Genomic DNA, 22,036 nt, shown 5'->3' with positions numbered 1-22,036 from the left:
TCAAAGAAGAAGAGAGACATTTCTGAAGTACAATGTTTCAAATGTGATCAATATGGGCACTATGCAATGAAGTGCTCAGACAGGATCAATCAACAAAATTCAATGGCAGAAATTAAGAAAGGGAGTAATTCCGAGAAGCTAGTCTTCTACTCCGCCCTCTCTAGTCAAGTCACCTCCAGTTTCAACACATGGGTGATTGACAGCGGAGCATCTCGACACATCACTGGATTTCGTGAGCACCTAAATACACTTGTGGAAAATTCAAATGAAGAAGTGACAATTGGTGATGACTCAAATTATCCAATTATGGGAATAGGAACCTACAATATCAACCTAAAGTCAGGCATATCCCTACGGCTGACTAGAGTTCTATTTGTACCTGGTATAAAGAGAAACCTTGTCTCAGTTTCTGCACTTGAAGATAAGGGTTACAAATTAACCTTTATGGAAGGAAAGGTACTTGCTTGGCCAAAGAACTCCACCATCAAGAAAGCCCACACCATTGGAGTAAGACAAGGGAGCCTCTACAGACTTTGCACCACTCCACCTCTAACCTTGATTCATGAGACACCAGATTCGAATGAACTTTGGCACAGAAGATTAGGGCACCTTCATTTCCATGCCCTACCTAAGATAGAGTAGATGGTGATCGGCTTACCTAAGCTAAGTCAAAAATATGAAGGAGCCTGCAAAGGGTGTGCCTTGGGAAAGAATACTAAAGGGTTTTTAAATTCTAGCAACAGTAAATCCAAAAATATATTAGAATTAGTTCATTCTGATTTATGTGGACCCATGTCTGTACCCTCATTAGGGGGATTTTTATATTATGTAATATTTGTAGATGATTATTCTAGGAAGACCTGGATATATTTTCTGAGGTACAAAGAGTCTGAAGAAATCCTTTCTAAATTTAAGGAATTCAAAGCTCTTGCAGAAAATATGATAGGTAAGAAAATCATAACCTTAAGAACAGACAATGGGGGGGAATACACTTCTGATATGTTTAAAGATTATTGTATAAATGTTGGGATTAAGAGGGAGTTAACTGTACCTTGTAACCCACAACAAAATGGGGTGGCTGAAACAAAGAATAGGACTATGGTAGAAGCTGCTAGGGCTATGTTGTTTGACCAAAATAAGGAAACCTCATTTTGGGCTGAAGCATCTAGGACAGCTGTGTACATTCAAAATAGATGTCCTCATTCTCTTCTTGACAATAAAACCCCTAAAGAAGCTTTTACTGGTAACAAACCTGACATAAGTCATATCCGGATCTTTGGGTGTCCAGTCTATATTCATGTCCCCAAAGAAAAGAGGTCAAAGTTAGAACCTTTTGGAAAGAAAGGAGTATTTGTTGGGTACAATGAAACCTCTACGGCCTGCAGAATATACATACCTGGTCAAAGACAAATTGAACTAAGCAGAGATGTCATCTTTGAGGAAGACATAGCATTCAGGAGATCCAAAAGCTCTAATGAATTAGAACACCAAGATCCTCCTACAAGCTTGGATGAGGATTCCACCCCTGAGATTCAAAGGGAGACCCCTGAAGATACTGAGCATGAAGTTCAAGGCTTACCTTTAGAAGAACATTATCCTGAAACTAGGAAGAGACCACTTTGGGCTAAAAAGATGCTTCAAGAAGCTGAAAATTATGCTGCTCCAAAGGGGACCTTCAGAGAAAGTAAGAGACCTAACCTATTTTCCAGTTATACTGCCTTGATGAGTGAGATCATTGATGCAAAACCTTCCTGTGTTGGAGATGCGCTCAAGCATCAAGTTTGGAAAGATGCTATGTCAGAAGAGTATCAGTCAATTCTGAAAAATGATGTTTGGGATATTGTGCCTAGGCCTAAAGGCAAATATGTGGTATCTTCTAAATGGCTCTTCAAAATCAAACATGCAGCAAATAGCAGCATTGAGAAGCACAAAGCAAGGTTTGTTTCCAGAGGTTTCTCACAGAAAGAAGGTATTGACTATGAAGAGACATTTGCTCTTGTTGCCAGATACACTTTTGTCCGAGCAGTTTTGGCTATTGCAGCATCTAAAGGATGGAAAGTCCATCAAATGGATGTCAAGACTGCTTTTCTAAATGGTAAGATTGAAGAAGAATTTTATTTGGAGCAACCTGAAGGTTTTGTGATTCATAAGGATGAATCACATGTCTGCAGATTAAAGAAAGCTCTTTATGGACTGAAACAGGCCCCCAGAGCATGGTATGAAAGAATTGATCACTATCTCTTGGAATTAGCGTTTTCCAAGAATGAAGCAGATCCAAATCTCTACTACAAGGTAATCAATGGTGAATTATTAATTCTTATTCTTTATGTTGATGATCTACTAATCACAGGAGAGGATAATTGTATTTCTCAATGTAAGAAAGAATTAGCCTCTGAGTTTGATATGAAAGATTTAGGAATTCTTCACTACTTCCTTGGATTGGAAGTTTGGCAGCAGGCAGATGGTATAATCCTCAATCAAGGAAAATACACCACTGATATACTCAAGAGATTTAGAATGTTGGATTGTAGATCCATGACCACACCTATGGAGACAAATCTGCACAAGCTAAAGGAAACAGTTGCAGAATCAAAGTTTGCAGATCTTGTTAATGCATAATAGCTTCTACAAGATAAGACATCTCTAACCATCACTCTATTTGATAGTTACAATTGATCTCCTTAAATCTGTTATAGTTTATTCATCTATTTTATGCTTTCCGATTTGAATATGATTATTGGGTTTTATTAGATGATTGACAAAATTATAATGTTGTCACTGATTATTATGTCATTAGCAATTGTTAACACTGTGCATATATGTTAAGCATTAATCTATATGCTATCGGGCTAATAAACCCAATAGCATATTAATGTCGATTCATTTATGAATCAACATTAATATGTTATCAAACCCGATAACATATGATGTTATTGTTATGTTATAGACCCGCAATGCATTTATCGGGTAACATAAATTAAACTCGACTTTGTAATAACACCGATTCACTATCGGGTTAATTATGAATTGCGTTCGTTAAATGCCAAACTAAAACCGATTTCGGATGTGATTATATTGAAGAGGCACCAACCAATGAATGCCTTGGTCGGTCATGTCCAAAAGACATGACCGATCAAGTCATTCATTGATCGGTTCATTCTCATATATAGACCGATATGTTTAATTGGAGAAGACATAGAAAATATCAAATGATCTCTCTCCCACACCCTGCAAATAAAATCAGACATTGTTAGACAGTAAATCTGCAATTAATAATAACATTGCATCATCAAAAATATAACTTGTTCTTCAATTGAAAATTGAATAAACTTTACATGGTATCAAAGCTATAGTTGATCGAACCTGAGGCTATTCGATTTTGTGAATAATTTAAGAACAAGGTTATATACTACATCACATTTCTCAAATGGCCAGCACTATCAGATTCGAAGACAGACTCGGAGGTGGCAATGATTTTTCAGCTTGGAAGTTCAGAATCAAGATGATCTTAAAGGAGAACAAAGTGGATTCATTTGTTCAAACTGAAGATGCAGAACCTGAAAATGAACCTGACAAAGCAGCATGGATTGAGGGAAATGAAAAGACCATTAAAATAATAGTTGATGGGGTGAGAAACAACATAATGCCCATCATAAGGAAACATCAGACGGCCTATAAAATGTTCAAAGCACTTGAAAGCACATTTCAGATATCAAATGCAAATCGGACTCTGGCATTAAAACGAGAGATAAATCATATCATCATGAACAAAGGGGAGACAATCAACGCCTACTTTATGCGGATATCAACCCTAAGAGATGAACTAGCAACTCTTGATTATGAGATCCAAAGCAAAGAGTTAACACATTGCTCTAGATAGGTTGCCTAGTGGATGGAGTACATTCGTCCAAGGCATCAGTGCAAGGTCCAAATATCCTAAGTTTGAAAGATTAAGAGATGATTGTCTCCAAGAAGAATCAAGATTGAACAAGATGGGAATAAAACAAAAGAACATAGACGAAGACCTTAAAGTCCTAAATACTAACACAAATAAGAAAACCAAGAAGAAGCAATTTAGGAAGAGGAAAGGTCATCAAGGCAAGAACACTTCAAAGAAAGACCTATCACATATTCAATGCTATAGGTGTGACAAATTCGGGCACTATGTTGCAAAATGTCCGGAGAGAGCCAAACATCAAGCCACATTTGCCAAAGCAGGAAAATCCAAAAGAGAAGATGACTCTGAGAACTATGTCCTCTACTCAGCACTTACAAGCCATGCAACAAACAAGTCTAACTCTTGGGTGATCGACAGTGGCTCATCCAGACACATTACAGGGTTTAGAGAAGTGCTAGACTCCATGATAGAGGAGAATGATAAGGAAGTGACTATCGGAGATGATTCCTCACATCCAGTCAAAGGAATTGGAGCCTGCACCATCAAACTAAAGACAGGCATGTCATTGCAACTCGAAGGAGTACTATATGTCCCCGCCATCAAGAGAAATCTAGTCTCCATATCAGCACTAGAAGATAACAGATACAGAGTAACCTTCATGCAAAACAAGGTGTTGGCTTGGCCAAGGAATTCTTCCATCAAGAAAGCTAAAGTCATTGGTCAAAGAGGAGGCTATTTGTATGAGCTATGCACAGAGCCCAACCTAGCCCTAATTCATGAAGCCACAAATGCAAATGAAGTTTGGCATAGAAGACTAGGCCACCTAAATTATAGAGCTTTATCATCTATGGGAAACCTTGTCACAGGTCTAACTAAGTTGAAGCAATATCATTCAGAGGCATGCAAGGGATGTGCCCTAGGTAAAAATACCAAGGGTGCCTTCCAAAATAGTACTAGGAAGACAAGCAAAGTTTTAGAGTTAGTTCATTCTGATGTATGGGGACCTATGTTCGTACCCTCTGTAGGGGGGTTTTTGTATTATGTAATATTTGTTGATGACTACTCTAGGAAAACTTGGATCTAATTTCTGAAGTGTAAAGAATCAGAAGAGATCCTCAATAGGTTTAAAGAGTTTAAATCACTAACAGAGAACTACTCAGGAAATAAAATTAAAACCCTAAGAACTGATAATGGGGGGGGAATACACATCAGAATTATTTAAAGATTTTTGTAAAAATTCAGGGATTAAGAGGGAGTTAACAATACCTTATAATCCTCAACAAAATGGGGTAGCTGAGAGGAAAAATAGGACAATTGTAGAAGCTGCCAAAGCCATGATTCTTGATCAGAATCTAAATGTCAATCTTTGGGCAGAAGCAACTAGCACTGCTGTGTATATACAAAACAGATGTCCTCACTCCCATCTTGAAGATAAAACTCCTGAGGAAGTCTTTACCAAAATAAAGCCAAATATCAGCCACCTTAGGATATTTGGGTGCCCTGTCTATATACATGTACCTAAAGAGAAAAGATTGAAACTAGAACCTTCTGGAAAAAGGGGAATACTTGTAGGATATAGTCAAACATCCAAGGCCTATAGAATCTATATACAAGGTCAGAGAAATATTGAACTTAGTAGGGATGTAATCTTTGAAGAAGACTTAGCCTTCAAAAGGGCCCAAAGTACAATAGAGCCTGAAATCTATATCCCTACTACTAACATAGAAGAAGATCCTACTCCTGAGCTTCAGAGGGAGAATCTTGAGGAAACTCAAAACCCACCTAGAGAAAACCTCAAAAAAAATACCACTATGGGCCACCAAGACTGTAGCAGAAGCTTAGAAGTTTGTTGCTCCTTCAGGAACCTTCAGGGAAAGCAAAAGACCTAATAAATTCACTAGCTATGTTGCCCTTATGATTGATCTCTCTAAAGCTGAACCAAACAATGTATCAGATGCACTTAAACATCAAGTATGGAAGGATGTCATGTCTGAAGAGTATCAGTCCATTATGAAGAATGATGTTTGGGAGATTGTTCCTAGGCCTACTAAGAAATCTGTCGTTTCATCTAAATGGCTTTTCAAGATCAAACATGCTGCAGATGGCAGTATTGAAAAGCACAAGGCCAGATTTGTAGCTCGAAGGTTCTCTCAAAGGGAAGGGATAGATTATGAAGAAACCTTTGCACCTGTAGCTAGATATACCTCAGTAAGAGCAGTACTAGCCATTGCAGCAGCAAAAGGGTGGAAGGTGCACCAGATGGATGTTAAGACAGCATTTCTTAATGGTGAGATCTCAAAAGAAGTCTACCTAGAGCAACCTGGAGGGTTTGAAAGTCATAATGCAGAGTCTCATGTGTGTAGACTCAAGAAAGCTCTCTATGGGCTTAAACAAGCTCCCAAAGCCTGGTATGAAAGAATTGACACCTATCTCTCAGAACTAGGTTTCTCTAAAAATGATGCAGATCCTAATCTCTGCTACAAACAAAATAAAGGTGATATGCTAATATTGATTCTATACGTTGATGACTTATTAATCACAGGAGAAGATCACCTTATAGATCAATGCAAAAAAGATCTATCTAAAGAATTTGATATGAAGGACTTGAGACTCCTTCATTACTTCCTAGGTTTGGAAATATTGCAGAATTCTGATAACATTATACTAAACCAAGGTAAGTATACCTTGGACATTTTGAAGAGATTCGGAATGCTAAACTGCAAACCTATGACCTCTCTCATGGAGACAAATTTACATAAACTTAAGGAAGCAGCAACAGAGTCACAAACCACTGATCCTACTCAATACAGGCAGATGATTGGGTCCCTGATGTACCTGGTAAATACAAGGCCAGATATCTGTTATGCAGTCAATGCCTTAAGTCAGTTTATGTGTGAGCCTAAGGAGATCCACATGATTGCAGTAAAACACACTATGAGATACTTACAAGGTACTCTAAACCTTGGTCTCAAATATGAGAAAGTTGATCTAGACCTACACAGATTTACAGACTCAAATTGGGCTGGAAGTGTGACTGACAGGAAAAGCACTTCAGGGTGTTGCTTCAGTTTAGGTTCAGCCATGATATCCTGGATCAGTAGAAAGCAGTCTTTTGTAGCTCAGAGTTCCACCAAAGCCGAATACATTGCACCTTCCATTGCTGCCCGAGAGGCAATATGCCTTAGGAAGTTGATGGTGGGATTGTTTGGAGAGCCTATGAAACCTACTATTATACATTGTGACAATCATAGCTGCATAAAACTTTCAGTAAATCTAGTGTTCCACGACAAATCCAAGCATATTGAGATTCCATACCACTATGTGCGAGATATGGTAGACAAGAATGTGATCCAATTAGAATACGTTTGTACAGGAGATCAGACTACAGATATTCTGACCAAACCTCTTTCCAGAGTGAAGGTTGATCACTTCAAAAAAGGTTTAGGTATGATAGAAAGATAATTTGCTTTGTAATCTGTACTTACATATCAATAAGATGTTTAATGTGTAAACTTCTTTGTCATGTTAGGACATTTTGGATTTTATCCCCTGGGTTCATATCTAAGAGGTGACGATCTCTCAAGATAATGAACACTTGTATGTAGACATTATAAGGTGACGATCTTATGATGTTCAAACCAGTTATCATGTTGGATCTCTGGTATGTCATGGATGTGCCATGACCGTGTTGTGGTAAAACATTTGTATAAAATGTTAGTGCACATACCACAACTTGGATAAGATGAGAATTTAATCATCCTCATATGTTTATCCTTAAGTATTGCGTGTTTAGGCAATACTAATATCACGAGTTCAGGTGATATCTTGTCATCACAAGATGATGAATCTTTTGTATCACATGTTTAGGTGATACTCCATGTCATGTGCTTAGTTGATATGGTTTCTTGTATCATATGCTTTGATGATACCTCATGTCATATGTTTAGGTGATATGAACTCTTGGAGATTGACATTATAAACTACATTAGAAATTCTGGTTATGAAAGAGAAATGTGATGCAGGTTGCTTTATCTATCTTCCAAAGCTAAGAGGGAGTGTTAATGCATAATAGCTTCTGCAAGATAAGACATCTCTAACCATCACTCTATTTGATAATTACAATTGATCTCCTTAAATCTGTTATAGTTTATTCATCTATTTTATGCTTTCCGATTTGAATATGATTATCGGGTTTTATTAGATGATTGACAAAATTATAATGTTGTCACTGATTATTATGTCATTAGCAATTGTTAACACTGTGCATGTATGTTAAGCATTAATCTATATGCTATCGGGCTAATAAACCCAATAGCATATTAATGTCGATTCATTTATGAATCGACATTAATATGTTATCAGGGTATTAACCCGATAACATATAATGTTATTGTTATGTTATAAACCCGCAATGCATTTATCGGGTAACATAAATTAAACTCGGCTTTGTTAATAACACCGATTCACTATCGGGTTGCTTATGAATAGCGTTTGTTAAATGCCAAACTAAAACCGATTTCGGATGTGATTATATTGAAGAGGCACCAACCAATGAATGCGTTGGTCGGTCATGTCCAAAAGACGTGACCGATCAAGTCATTCATTGATCGGTTCATTCTCATACATAGACCGATATGTTTAATTGGAGAAGACATAGAAAATATCAAATGATCTCTCTCCCATAGCCTGCAAATAAAATCAGACATTGTTAGACAGTAAATCTGCAAGTAATAATAACATTGCATCATCAAAAATATAACTTGTTCTTCAATTGAAAATTGAATAAACTTTACAGATCCTACACTCTACAGACAGATTATTGGATCTCTGGTGTATTTGGTAAACACAAGCCCTGATATATGTTATGTTGTTAATGCACTAAGTCGGTTCATGTGTGAACTCAGGGAAATACATCTTGTTGTCGCAAAGCATATTCTGAGATATCTTCGAGGAACTATTGGTTTTGGTTTGAAATATAAACATGTAGAACTTGACCTACATGGATTCACTGATTCTGATTGGGCTGGAAGCATAGTTGATAGGAAAAGCACATCAGGATGTTGCTTCAGTTTAGGATCAGGAATGATCTCATGGATATGTAGAAAACAGTCTTCGGTTGCTCAGAGTTCTACAGAAGCTGAATACATTGCAGCCTCCATGGGAGCAAGAGAAGTTGTATGGCTTCGGAAATTGCTTGTAGGACTGTTTGGTCGGCCCTTAAATCCTACTGTCATCTACTGTGACAATCAGAGTTGCATCAAGCTTTCAATGAATCCAGTATTTCATGGCAAGTCTAAACACATTGAGATTCGTTATCACTATGTTCAAGATATGGTGGAAAGGAATGTGATCCGACTAAATTATATTAGTACAGGTGATCAGATTGCAGACATTCTTACCAAGCCTCTCTCCAGGATCAAGATTGAACACTTTAGAGATAAACTTGGTATGGTTGAAAATGTTATTTAATTTTGAGATAGAGTCTCATTTATTCTGATATACTAATATATTTAAAGATGTTTAGTGTGTAAACTCTTTTATTTGTCATGTGTGTGACTCCATGACTGCATGGGCCTTCTGTGAACATTATGGAAGGGTGACGACTTTTCAATGATGAACACTTGTTTCAAATTGATATTGTAAGGTGACGATTTTACAATTATCAATTTAACTATCTAAGATCTTGATGGATATCATGTGACTTGATATCTGTGGACATGTCATGATAGTATATATATCTCTGAGACATTATGGTAGATATTTGTTGGTTGATATCATTAAATAAACCATGATTGTGATAGAGATCTTCATGGTGAATATTATGAACATAATATTTGTGGACATGCCATGAAATCATAATCAGTATGGTAGGCATCATGTGACTTGATGCCAGTGCACATACCTTACTTGATAACTATGAGTTATGGTGAGTATCATGAGACTTGATATTCATTGTTGAACCATATCTCTGAACATCACTATGGTGTGATATCTCTTCTCTTCCCAATCAATGGATGAATTGTGATGTTTTCTCTAACATGAAATGTGTCCTCCTTAGTTAAGAGGGAGTGTTAATTTTTTGTAACATCTATCGTGCTATTTCATGCTTCCGATATATATTGATTTGATTACATATACTAATATATTAACTTGTAGTATATACGTTAACAAATGATAAATAAAACCAAAGTTAACTTATCGCATTTGACCAACGGTTACACCTTTCATGGTATCGGGTGGTAAAGCGATTCTCAAACAAGTCGCACTCCTTCCGATCGGGTAAGTAAACAATGATTAGTTTATGTGCTGTGGTGAGAGGTACGTAGGGAAGAGATATGTGTTCCCACGTGGGAAGACGTATCTCTTCACTACGTAACCCCTCATCCACTTATATAACATGCTTACATTGAGGAGGATGCATACACCGAAATTGATAAGTGTGGTGCATCTTTAAAATCACAGTATAGCAGATAAAAATACAACTTTCAGATCATATCTCCATCTCTTCAATTTTGATCACAGAATTTTGAAAGGACTTAACACCCTGAAATAGGGGTGTGTGTGCAACGAGCACAACAGGTTTTCTGCTGACGATCCAGACTTTTTAGAAAGAAAACGCTCAAGAGAAACAGTGCCTGCAGATGTAAGACATCATCCAAGGGTACTCAGTTGATAATCTCATCCAAAGATCATACTTGCGCTTATTTGAATTCAGATTTCCAAGGTTGACAGCTTTATAGGGTTTATCAAGCATTCAGAGATTGATTGAAGGCAGATTGGGTGGTTTATTTGCAAGTTGTATGAGTTGATCAATCCCTAGGTTTTGATAGGAAAATTTATGCAGTCTACAAGCAAATAGTACCATCCCTGGTGTGTTTTTGTAATTTGGAGTTGTATGCTAAATGAAGGACTGTTCATGAAGTCTATTTGCTGTTGTAATCTGAATGGTTGGATCGGTGCATCACAATCCCTGTATAACACGAAGGTATTTATATTGAAATTCATTCTTTCAGTTGCTACAATTTCTTGAGTTCTAAATTTCTGCTGTTCAATAAGGTCAGAGCATTATATGTGCATCATTCTGATTTTCTCAGCTGTATACAGCAGTCCATAATGTTTAAACTTTAAATATTCCGTCATATGGTATTATTGCAAACTGTTTGTCACAATGTCTCCTTGATTGTATGAAAGTCAAGATAATTTATATGGAGGGGGAAAATGTTATGAAAGCATTAAACAAATCAAATAGATGATAATATTCAGAACCATTCATATTCAAGTTCCAAGTGTTTGACAAAGTAAAGAAATTGGTTGCACATCGGGGTGGGACACTTCAGAATAATATAAGGCTGTTGCAATATTGTGTGTTTTGGTCTCTCTAGAGTCCACCATGCAGGTTATGTTTTGCTTTGTTTTCCTACATTGCTTGGCAGCTTTTTGGGTTGTTTGACAGGTTTGATACTGGCACGATTTTTGGTATTTAGCATAGCATTGGTTAGCAGATGGAATTTTCTAAGCTTGGATTCATATCTGTTATCATAAGGTAGTAATATATTGATATATATAATATATGTAATGGAATTTCAAGGGAAAGGACCCCAATTGAACTCCCACTAAATTATTAAAAGAATATAAACTATATTTTTGTTTGACTTTGAAATTTTCAAATTTCACATTGAGTGTTTGAGAGTCATATGTAATCTTTAAGTTTTGACCAGCCAATGATTGAAATAGATTTGTGTGTTCTAAAAATGCATTTATTTGTGTTGTTTTTTGTATGATTGCATTTCTTTTTTTTCTTTTTTGCGTGCCGTGATTTGCCCTATTTTTTGCCAGTCCAAGTCATTACTTTGGGCTGCTGAGTGTGAGTTTTCCAACTATGGCACATAAATATAAAATTTGATAGTTCACAACTGAAAGGTATAGCATTACTAACCCTATTCCATAGCAAGACACAGCACAATATTAATGACTAATAAGGATTAATTTGATTTCCTACTGACTAGAACTGAACTTGACACGCAATAAATTGCAATAAAATAAGATATTACCTCTTCTGCCACAGGTGATGTTTTGTCATCTTTGTCATATATAAAGGCCAACATTATGCGCTTGAATTCCTCATAAGCCTCCTATGATGAAAGAAAACAATTAACTGTATTAAATAATGTAACAATAAGCAAATTACTAAAACACTATCAGTCCAAATTACAGAAAGATAAGTTTTGAATATGGCAGGCATGTATTTAAGTAACTGAGATGTGTGATGATCAGCATTCTATGGTATATTCGATGACCAATCATGCATAAAAAAACTCAGAATACAGAAAAAAAGGTAAACAGGTAGGGATATTTCACTAAACGAATTGAATTATGTGGCAATACAATCTCAGTCAAATTTTCACAGCTTGTCCACCATCTATAAATGAATTAAAGATGATAAAAGAATAGAGTTAGACCATATTCATTATATAGTCTGATATAACTATTACTATGATATGAAATGAATGACGAAAAGAATGAGTATATATCTGTGATATAAGACTCGCTGGGTACTTGGCAGACTTGTGCAGTCGCAAGCTGAGCTAGGCCAAACAAGGGTTACAGACTCAACTGCAAGCTTGGGCAAGTCTCTGTCAAACTCACCACACTCACTCGCACTCATGAGTCCCATGGGTCAAACTCAACCATGTAATAACCCCATCAAAAAAATAACAAAATGACTTTCTAAACATTGAAAAGCCAAATACAAATAAAGGAAAGAGACATAACTTGCAACCAATAACAAAGACAAGAAAAGATCATGGACAGCAAAAAGAGGACATTGCAGCAATAGGCAGCCAGCAGATTTATCTAGCAAACTGTGATTGAAGTGTGTATATGCAGATTTGCAGTAGCCCAAAATGCATTTGGAGGAACCCATGGTAAATCAGGAGCAGCCTGCGGCTTGCTCGGAGCATCAAATTTGAAGAGGTCTTTCTTTAAGGGAAAAAAGAAAACTTGTCTCTCTTCACTTTTCTCTCTTTTTTTGTTATTACATAAACCAAAATGTTTTTTCCAATTTCCTTCTCCTTTTATCTACAAAGTAGAAAACATTAAATAATCTTCCCATTTATTTATTTTGCAGCCTTCTTGCAATTTACAAAACACTAAGTTGCTTGTTCTGCTTCAGATACGGTTCAGGTTTGTGGGTTTGGTATGTGCATCTCTCGAAAAAAATATGGGTTTGGGTTCATTTTCACAAAAAAAGGTAGACAATAAATATATATTTGCAACCTTATAAACAGAGATTTAATTTAAAATAACAACATAATGAATATATAATAAATAAATCAACCAGAAAAGTTTTATAAGCTCACATGGACCTCAATATCAAAAAATTAATAAATAAATCAACCAGAAAAGTTTTATAAGCTCACATGGACTTCAATATTAAATAATAAAAACTGTAACCCAATTAAAAAGGCACTAAAAAGTAAACCATGTATTGTTTTTCTATAGCAGTTAGCAAGTAATGATTGCTTTAACAAAGAAATGCAGCAGGTAATGTGATTCAACTTGCCATGCAAAGACAAGCCCTAAAACCTCCTGACAGCTATATATAAAAACAGCAGCAGCATTAACAATGATAACACCACCACCAAAACATTTTCATTGAGAGCATAAATAGCAGCTTTGAAATGGTGTTTGTAGAGGTTGGCATGTATTAATTTAGTCAGGAGGTTGGTGAGATGAAAATTGGTGGATGAAAGTGTAAAAGGTTGCATGCTGCAGTGCAGGCAGAGAGACTACTACAATCCTACAGAAAACAAAGAAAAATAATACATGAAAAAGACGGGTTCTATGAACCCAAAACAAATTTGGCCCCTGCCTACAGAAAAACCATCCAAGATCCAAACCAAGTTCCAACCATACTTAGATCCAGAGCCCCAGGCACACAAACCAGTAGCATAGACAAAATATTGTAACATAGACAAAATATTGTAATGTCAACATCAATTTGAAAGGGCTTATGTTGGAAAATGCCACCCTAAAAGCTAAGAAAAGGAAATTGGTTTGCAATTGTTGCAAAATAAAAATTAGTGGGTGAAGCATTAATCACCTAAATGTCACCTTGTGAGTATACTGAGTAGAAGTTAAGGGAGAATTCCAAACTCTAAGAGAGCTCTTGGAGGAAAACAGCCTTAGAAAGAAGCAAAAAGAAAAGATGTTACCAAAGGGCGAGATTCTTCTTTTTCTACAATTTTTCCATTCCCTTCCAATTCAAGCACTAATGTCAAGCCTAGAGTTCAGAGATCAAGGGCAGTTAGATTTGTATACTGTACCATTCACTTCTCCAAGTTCCCCACCATTGCTTGAGTGCATAGGTTAGCATAGAGACAAACATTAAGCAGCAAGGAATGCAGTTGGAGATTTTTGGTTCTATTGTTTGTTTAAAAATATGATTTGTAATATAATTTTGTCACTAAAATTTTTTAAATTTAGTGGTTTTTCAAAATTTAGAATTTTTCTTTTAAAATCTCCTGTTTATCAAAATTTAGAATTTTTTTTTTCTAAATCTCCTGTTTATCAAAATTTAGTGGATGTCATTGTTGATGTTGAGGTGTGGGTTAGTGGATGTCTATAGTTGGAATGTCTCATGTAGCCAATTAATTAGTTCTTAATTTTGTTTTAAAATATGATTATTCATATATTTATGTCACTTGAATTTTTTAATTTAAAGATTTTTCAAAATTTAGAATATTTTTTAAATCCCCTTATCATTAAAATTTAGTGGATGTCGTTGTTGTTTTTGAGGTGGGGTTACAAGTGCCTCACGATGAAGTAATATGGGATCCAATTCTGAATTAAAAGTAGTAGGTGTGATGGTTATTACTGATGAGCAATGTGAGATAAGCAAAAGGTATCGTTGAACCATCATGTTTAATGGTTGGATAAATACAAAATATTTAAATATATAATGTTGAATTTTCTTGTTTCTTCCTCAAATACTATCATTTTTCTCAATTCCATGGATGCTTCAAGGAGAAAATGCAAATTTCTATTAAGAAAATTTGGAAGAAGTCAAGATTGAGGTAGATGAGACTAATGTTGTGCAAATCATCACAAATAATATAGAAAATTATGATTTTGTAGGTAGAGTTCTTATGAAAAAGCACCCATTTACAAACCGTACTATTTGTGTCCCTCATCACTTGACCTTATAATGGAAGATCTCAACAATATTCATCAATCAAACTAGTTGTGGGTCATGGTCAAAATATATTGTGAATACATATACAACTATGCTCCACAGGGACATGTCCCCCGCCAAAAATGACCCACCCACCATAGAGGCCATTTCAAGGGGGGGCGCAAGGACGGTGGGAAATGTCACCACTCCACCCCCTCTTTTGTTAAAAAAAAAGGAAACATCCCTAGAACTTTTTTTAAATGGACCACCTAGGTACATCAAAGAACAACTAGCCATCCCCTGCAATCTCAGCACATTTTGCTGCCTTTTTTTTAACATATCTTTGAGAAGAAAAAAGAAACAAGGGGATGGGTTGGCCTACAAGAACCTCATACTACTTTAAACTAAACCTAAACCTAAAACAGTCCCATAAACAACCAAAAAATAAAAAAAGAAAACTCATTTCAACATTTTCCACTTTGTGAAAAAGAAGAGAAAGAGAAAGAGCAGTAATGAGAAGAGGATAACAGCAGCAGAAAGAAGGCAATAGAGCATCAAATCCACATCATTTGAGTTAAGTTTACCATACATTATCCATTTATTTAAATTCCTTTTCATTTTTTGTTGGTTCCAAAGACTTAGAGAGGGTTTTTTATTTATTTTTTGTTCTATGTTTGCACATGCAGCTGTGTTTTAAATATTCAACAAAGATACATAATGATCCACGATGAGAATACTAAGAGTGACAAGATTGAACTCAAAATTCAACAAAAAAATAATAGTCATCAAAGTATGACTGCCACTGGGGGTTCTTCTAACATTAGGAGTGCTACAAGGACTATGAGTTCAAGTGACCCATCTAAATGCCCTTCTCAACTCCTAAAACAATATGCAAAAGGCCCATTTAATCCCAAAAATAACTCTCTTACTATTTGCAACACACATAAACAAAGTATACCTAAAAAAATTAGGAGGGAGAAGAGTATGGCTATGATTTGTGCAGGAGAGACAAGAGGAGTAGCTATACAAAAGTTTATTTTTATCTTTTGTGGATATAAAGGCTAGGGGTAAAAGGTGTTGGGAAAATAATCCTACTTGAAAAGGCTGAGGTAACTAGATTACACAGGCAGGAGAGGGCAAAAAAACGAATTCCAATGGAGATTATGCATCCTAGTGTAGCATTGCCTACAGAAACCTAGACATGGAAAGTCAAAGGAAAGAATTCTACTTCTAACAAGAGAAAGAAAAGAACTACTACTATTGTAATGTTGTTTAATGTGTAATCACATGAGATGGCATTGTCTTCAATTGCTAAAAAATTTATTCCCATTGCAGAACGTAAGCTATTTTTCATTTAAAGATCAAAGCAGCGATGACTCCTAAGTCAATACCGATGCATAATCATACAGTAATTCATAATCAAGCTAACTTGGCAGTGAATAAGTTAAGATATGTTAAGGATTGTATTGCATTAATACATGTCACTAATAATTGTAATACTCTAAAAATGGTCACCTAAACCATGGGCCTCTAATCTCGACCACATCACCAAGGTCCTAACCAAAGGCAATTAAATCAATCTTGAGCACCTAATTAATTAATTCCTAAATCATCAATGTCACATGGCAAATAAATCATTCTAAATTATTTAATTAATTAATCATTTCAAGTAAATCATTTTAATCAATTATCCTATTTATTTAATTAAATATCCTAGCATATTTAATTAATAAATAAATTTGCCATTAATTTACAAAAAGAATTAATTTTAAAAAAAGAGAGAATTAATTTACAAAAGGAATTAAATTGAGAAAAGAAATCAACTTGAGATATTTCTTTTTCTAAATTTGAGACAACTTGAGAAATCTCAGAAAAGCAAGAAAAGCAATTAAATTGAATAAATCATTTTTTCTAAAATTAAAACTCAAAGCAAATCTTGAGGAAAGAAGTTTAGTTGCATTGAAAAGGCTTTTTCTAATAAAAATCTTGAGCAAATAAGAGGAATGTGCATGGAATCAACTAATTTTATCTCAAGTGCATGGAATCAACTGATTTTATCTCCAATGTAAACTCAAACTTATAATCTCAATGCATTCAATCAAGCTTTAATTGGAATTTATCTCAAGATTAACTCAATCTAATCTTCTCTGAAACTGAATCAAAACATCCAATCATTTCAATTCACCTGGATTGTGCTTTCTCTTGAGGAATCTCAACCACTCATCATTAATTGATCTTGACCGTTGGTCTTTCTTTGGATTCTCTATAAATTCAGCCCTCATCTCCCAATAAAAAGACCCTAGAGATTTATTGTTATTATGCAGTTTTTGCTCTAGAGTCATTGAGAATATTGTGCTTTGAGATTATTGCATCTTAGCTTTTTGCATATTTAGTTTAATCATTCATAGCTTAATCTTGCATATCTAGCTTAATCTTGCATCCATTTAGCTTAATTTTGTGCTCATATAGATTAAATCTTTCGTCTTGGTGTAGTCTAGTCACTGGTATCGCTTAGACAAATCTGAGAGCAAGTCTATACTCGCATCTTTCATAAGGCAATAAGTAGATTTGTTATGGTTTTTATATTCATGCTTATATCTGTCTAACCATGCATGCAATGATTTATTGAAGTGTTTGTGCCTTACAGCTTACAGATTACCACTTTTCACACACACAATAATCACTAATAAGGTGCAATCATAGCAACCAATATTAATTAAACAGAAAGGATTTTAGTAACCCTCAATGGTTTAGTCAACCAAAGTCAATGGACATAAATAGAGAGACGTACTTTTTAAAAGAGGATCAATCAAAGGGACGTGACATTTCCCAAGGGATAGGTCCCAAAAGAAATAAGATGACTCCCCCATCCCTGCTTAAGGATATAAAAGGCATCATAAATTGCATCAGATTAGAGAATCAAATAAAAAAAGGATATAAAAGGGTCAATACCTATGTTACCCGGAAACGCGTTTCCAGCTTCAAGGCACCTATTTCGGAAACCATCCTGATTTCGGGGACTTGGGGACGATCGGAAACGTTTCCCAGTCATCCTTGATCCCCGAAAAATTTCCGGAAATCGTCCCAAAAACTCGGGGACGGTCAACATTTTCCCCGGGGACCGTTGACCGTCCCTGAGACGGCAGGGGACGCCCAAGCCGTCCCTGGGGACGGCTAGCATTTCCGGCTCATACAGCAATAAATAAAATTAAAAATTAAAAAAATTTGAGCAAATATAAGATTCTTGTTGTTGTTGTTCACATTCTGAGTACCTATGCATAAATCTGAGTATTTCTTCATCCATTTGCTGCACTGGGTATGTTGTTATCTGCTCAATATTAAGGTTAGATTTCTCTGCAATTATTTCCATGCATGCTGGAAGAGATTTTAATACTGTAACTATCATATATGGATGCCATGAATTATTGTTATCAATCAATGAACAGATACCATTACTAAAGTCTGTGTTTCATTTGTAACATGTGCACTCTGTTCTTATATTTCAATGTTCATAGCTTAGTCTTAATCATTCAATCTAAGTGAGAACAATTAACTTATTTTGCTGATAAATGAAAATCTTTTTGAGAACATTGAACATCATCTGCAAATAATTAGAATTAGAATCAAGACTCTAATTTATAAATGTTATTATGTTGCTACTTGCTATTATTAAATTTCATTATTCATATATATATATATAGCTAGCCATCGCCTGCCATCCCCTATTCCGGGCCAAAAAAAAACGTCTCGGAAACCAGTTTCCCTGTCCCCTTGTCCTGGAAACTCGAGGTAACATAGGTCAATACTCATTGAGGAGAAGATCAGCAGGCATTACAGTTCTATGATAGCAGATTGGTATGAAGATAATATCTTATAACATCAATTTGTTTATATAACTAAATACATTGTTTCCCAAGTATTTAATAAAATCAATTACATACATGCACTAGGAATATTGATTGCAACATGATTGATATCTATATTATGTTAATGATATTGATATATGCATATATTCATAATATAGAAGATACTAGCATATTCATAGCCCAATTACTTAATCATTTCTATTCCCCCCCCCCCACATAAGGATAGGTGTGGTATTGTTAGGGAGAGGCAGAGTAAATCCATCCCATATTAGGTGAGCCCCAAGGGTGGTCTGGATGGATATTCCTAAAACTTGGGCCCAATTATGGAGGTGATGTCATCGCGTCCTAGACAAGTAAATCCCCATCCAAGGTTGAGGATTAGAAAGGAAGTAAGAATGGTTGGATTATTTGTCATTGATGTCAAAGGTTTATTTGAGTTTGATCATGAATTTCGATTGAGTTGCTTGTGTGCCTGGTTGAGCAGCTTGAGCTGCTTGGTTGCTTGCTGGAGCTACTTGGCTGCTTGTCTATTGAAGCTATGTGCCTACTTGTCTTTTAATCAGTTGCTCAGTCAGATTTCATGCCTCATCATCAGGTGTTTGTCTAGCTGTTTTTTTTTTAAATCTCATCAAAGCTCTTTATTTTTACTATATGCTTATTTTGAGATGTAGCGGCTATTTTGAAAAAAACAAAGATAGCGTGAGCTTGCATATGTAACGCCTTGTATTTATTTGGACAGCTCATTACTTTCGACAACTTCAGATATTTATTGGGGGTGTTATTTGAAATAGATTCTTTTCCCATCTTTGATGCGTCCCTCTGAGTAAGGCGGCTACTTATTATTTGCGTTCAGCGCATATTGTCTATTTCTAGCAATTCGTGGTGTTAGTGGTGAATCGAAAATTAATCCCAATCAGACTTGAGTGTGCTGAAAAAAAAACGTTTTCTTCTTTTGTGATTCGTTTTCTCAAAATTCAGAGATGCCTTTAGATTTCGAGGTGAAGTTTGATGGGAGGCATTTTTTTTAATAACAGATTCTACATATGCAGGTTGGTGAACATGCTGTAGCGAACCCACATAATTGAAATTGAAAGAAAAAAAGTATCAATTAATAGATGTATCGCATTTTTGCATTTTTGGAGTATTGGCGGGTGTGAAAGACGTGTGCATATGCGTGGAGCTTTTGACATGGCTGGGTGTGTTTATGTCTTGCGCTCTTTTTAGAAAAGACTATACGATTTAAATGCTATTTTCGGTGATGACTTGAGAGGTGAAGAAAAACAGCCTCAAGGGGATTAAATTTCAGCGACGTGGGTCTGTTTATGTGGTACGAACAATTTGTAAAAGGTTTTAGAAAAAGTGAGTGGGGTAACGAAGGTGTTCTGGAATTTTTCAGTAAGTCGTGGTGTGAGCTGGGAGATACTTTTTGAACGTTTTTTGGAGCATAATAATTAAAGGCAGTTCGACTTAGGTGTAGCATGCATGAGTTTTTTTTCCAAACATGTATCATTTACCGTATTGAAGATGTGTGGGCTTGGAACCGAAAATTTTTGGCTATATGTGTTTGTCACTACTTTTTGAATTTATATTGACAGCATTTGCCCATCAATGTTTTTTAAAAAGGGAGAAAAAGTGTGGTCTGTCATATGCTGGTGTGAAGTGTCTTTTAAAAATTTTGAGTGTTGAGAACATATATATTTGAAGGTTTGTGAAGCTGCTCTGAAAAGTTAGTGGGAACCATAACAGTGTCCTATGTTTATTATTGAAGAAGGTTGTTCATAGCATATTCTGGATTTGAAAGTAAGTGTTTCAGTAGTAAGAGTTTTGTGTCTTATTTATTCAGAGTTGGTGCTCAATTTTGAATGGGGGTTGGAGCCCCTACTATTCTTAGTTGGCGCTCTCTTTTGATTGTTGCTTTGTAAACTGGGTTGGAGCCCAATTGAAGTTAATAAAAGTTTTCTAATGCCGTGGTTTTTTACCCAAAAGGGTCTTCCATGACAAATCTCTGTGTTCATGTTACCTGGTTGTTTCTTTATGTTTCATTTGGCTCAATTCTGATTTTTGTTTTTAAAAGTCTCAAATACTGATTCACCTCCCCCCCACCCCTCTCAAGAATTGGGGCTTGAATATAGCCACTATCAATTGTACTATGAATAAATATGGTAATCCAGTTTAATAAATTAATCTAAGGCATGATAATATTATGTAATGGGTGTTGATTTTTGGGAAATTGGCAGTAGGGGACATTACAATTGGTATCAGAGCTTTGATCCTACCATCTTGTAGGGTAAAGATGAATCAATGAATCATTCTAATCAACAAGAAGGGATCTAAAGTGCATATTTGGGTGTATGCTTCGTGTCTGCAGATATTCATGTGTATGCTCTGTGTTTTATGTGTATAGTCTGTGTTTTATGTGTTTCCATCATGTCTACCCGTGAGTATCTATGATTACAATAAAATGAGATTTTATTTTGATTGATCTAGAATATGAGGATGTAGATGTGTCACGCTTCCAATCCTCATCTTAAAATATAAGTTCTCTCTTTAACGTTAAGAAATATCTATGATATGATGCAAACGTTGGAACAACCTAATCGAAGTAATGAGAACAAGAATGAGAGAAACTTACAAACCATGACAACTCTAGATTTTGTGGTTATAAGTTTAGTTCAACGGTGCAGCTAGGGTAGCATCAGAGTTGCACAGCAGAAGTTAATTACACCATAAACTCGAGGGGTTGATTTGGATCATCATAGTAACAAGAATTCAATAAAAATTAACCTGCTTGAGGACGAGCAAATTTTGGGAAGGGGGGACTGTCATGGCCTCACCTTGACAATAAATGCTCACATCCTAATAAAAGAAAATTGTCTTTTCAAAGACTTTCACAATTTTCTGAATTCCTAAATCGAACTCAAACAACAGCAAAAGCGGGATGTTAATAAGTAAAAGGATGCACCACTTTTCTCTTGATCGACTAAAACAATACGCACTCGTTAGAAGATCAAAGCAGTGATGACTCCTAAGTCTGTACCAATGCATAAGCATACAGTCATTCATGTTCAAGTTAACTTGGAAGCGAATAACTAAAGATGT

The 22,036-nt window shown here is 35.7% G+C and overlaps 1 protein-coding gene across 2 annotated transcripts in view; it reads right to left on the bottom strand.

The window, feature by feature from the left end:
* The window catches only part of LOC131063465 (uncharacterized), a 150,244-nt gene that overhangs the window by 75,259 nt on the left and 52,949 nt on the right, over positions 1-22,036 (bottom strand). For both annotated transcript variants that reach the window (XM_057997285.2, XM_057997276.2), the window contains exon 3: positions 11,950-12,030. In XM_057997285.2, coding sequence (XP_057853268.2) covers positions 11,950-12,030 — 81 coding nt within the window. The remainder of the gene's footprint in view (positions 1-11,949; positions 12,031-22,036) is intronic.

Source organism: Cryptomeria japonica, chromosome 5 (assembly GCF_030272615.1).
Source record: "Cryptomeria japonica chromosome 5, Sugi_1.0, whole genome shotgun sequence".
Taxonomy (NCBI): domain Eukaryota; kingdom Viridiplantae; phylum Streptophyta; class Pinopsida; order Cupressales; family Cupressaceae; genus Cryptomeria; species Cryptomeria japonica.
This window is presented reverse-complemented; position numbering and strand designations above follow the sequence as displayed.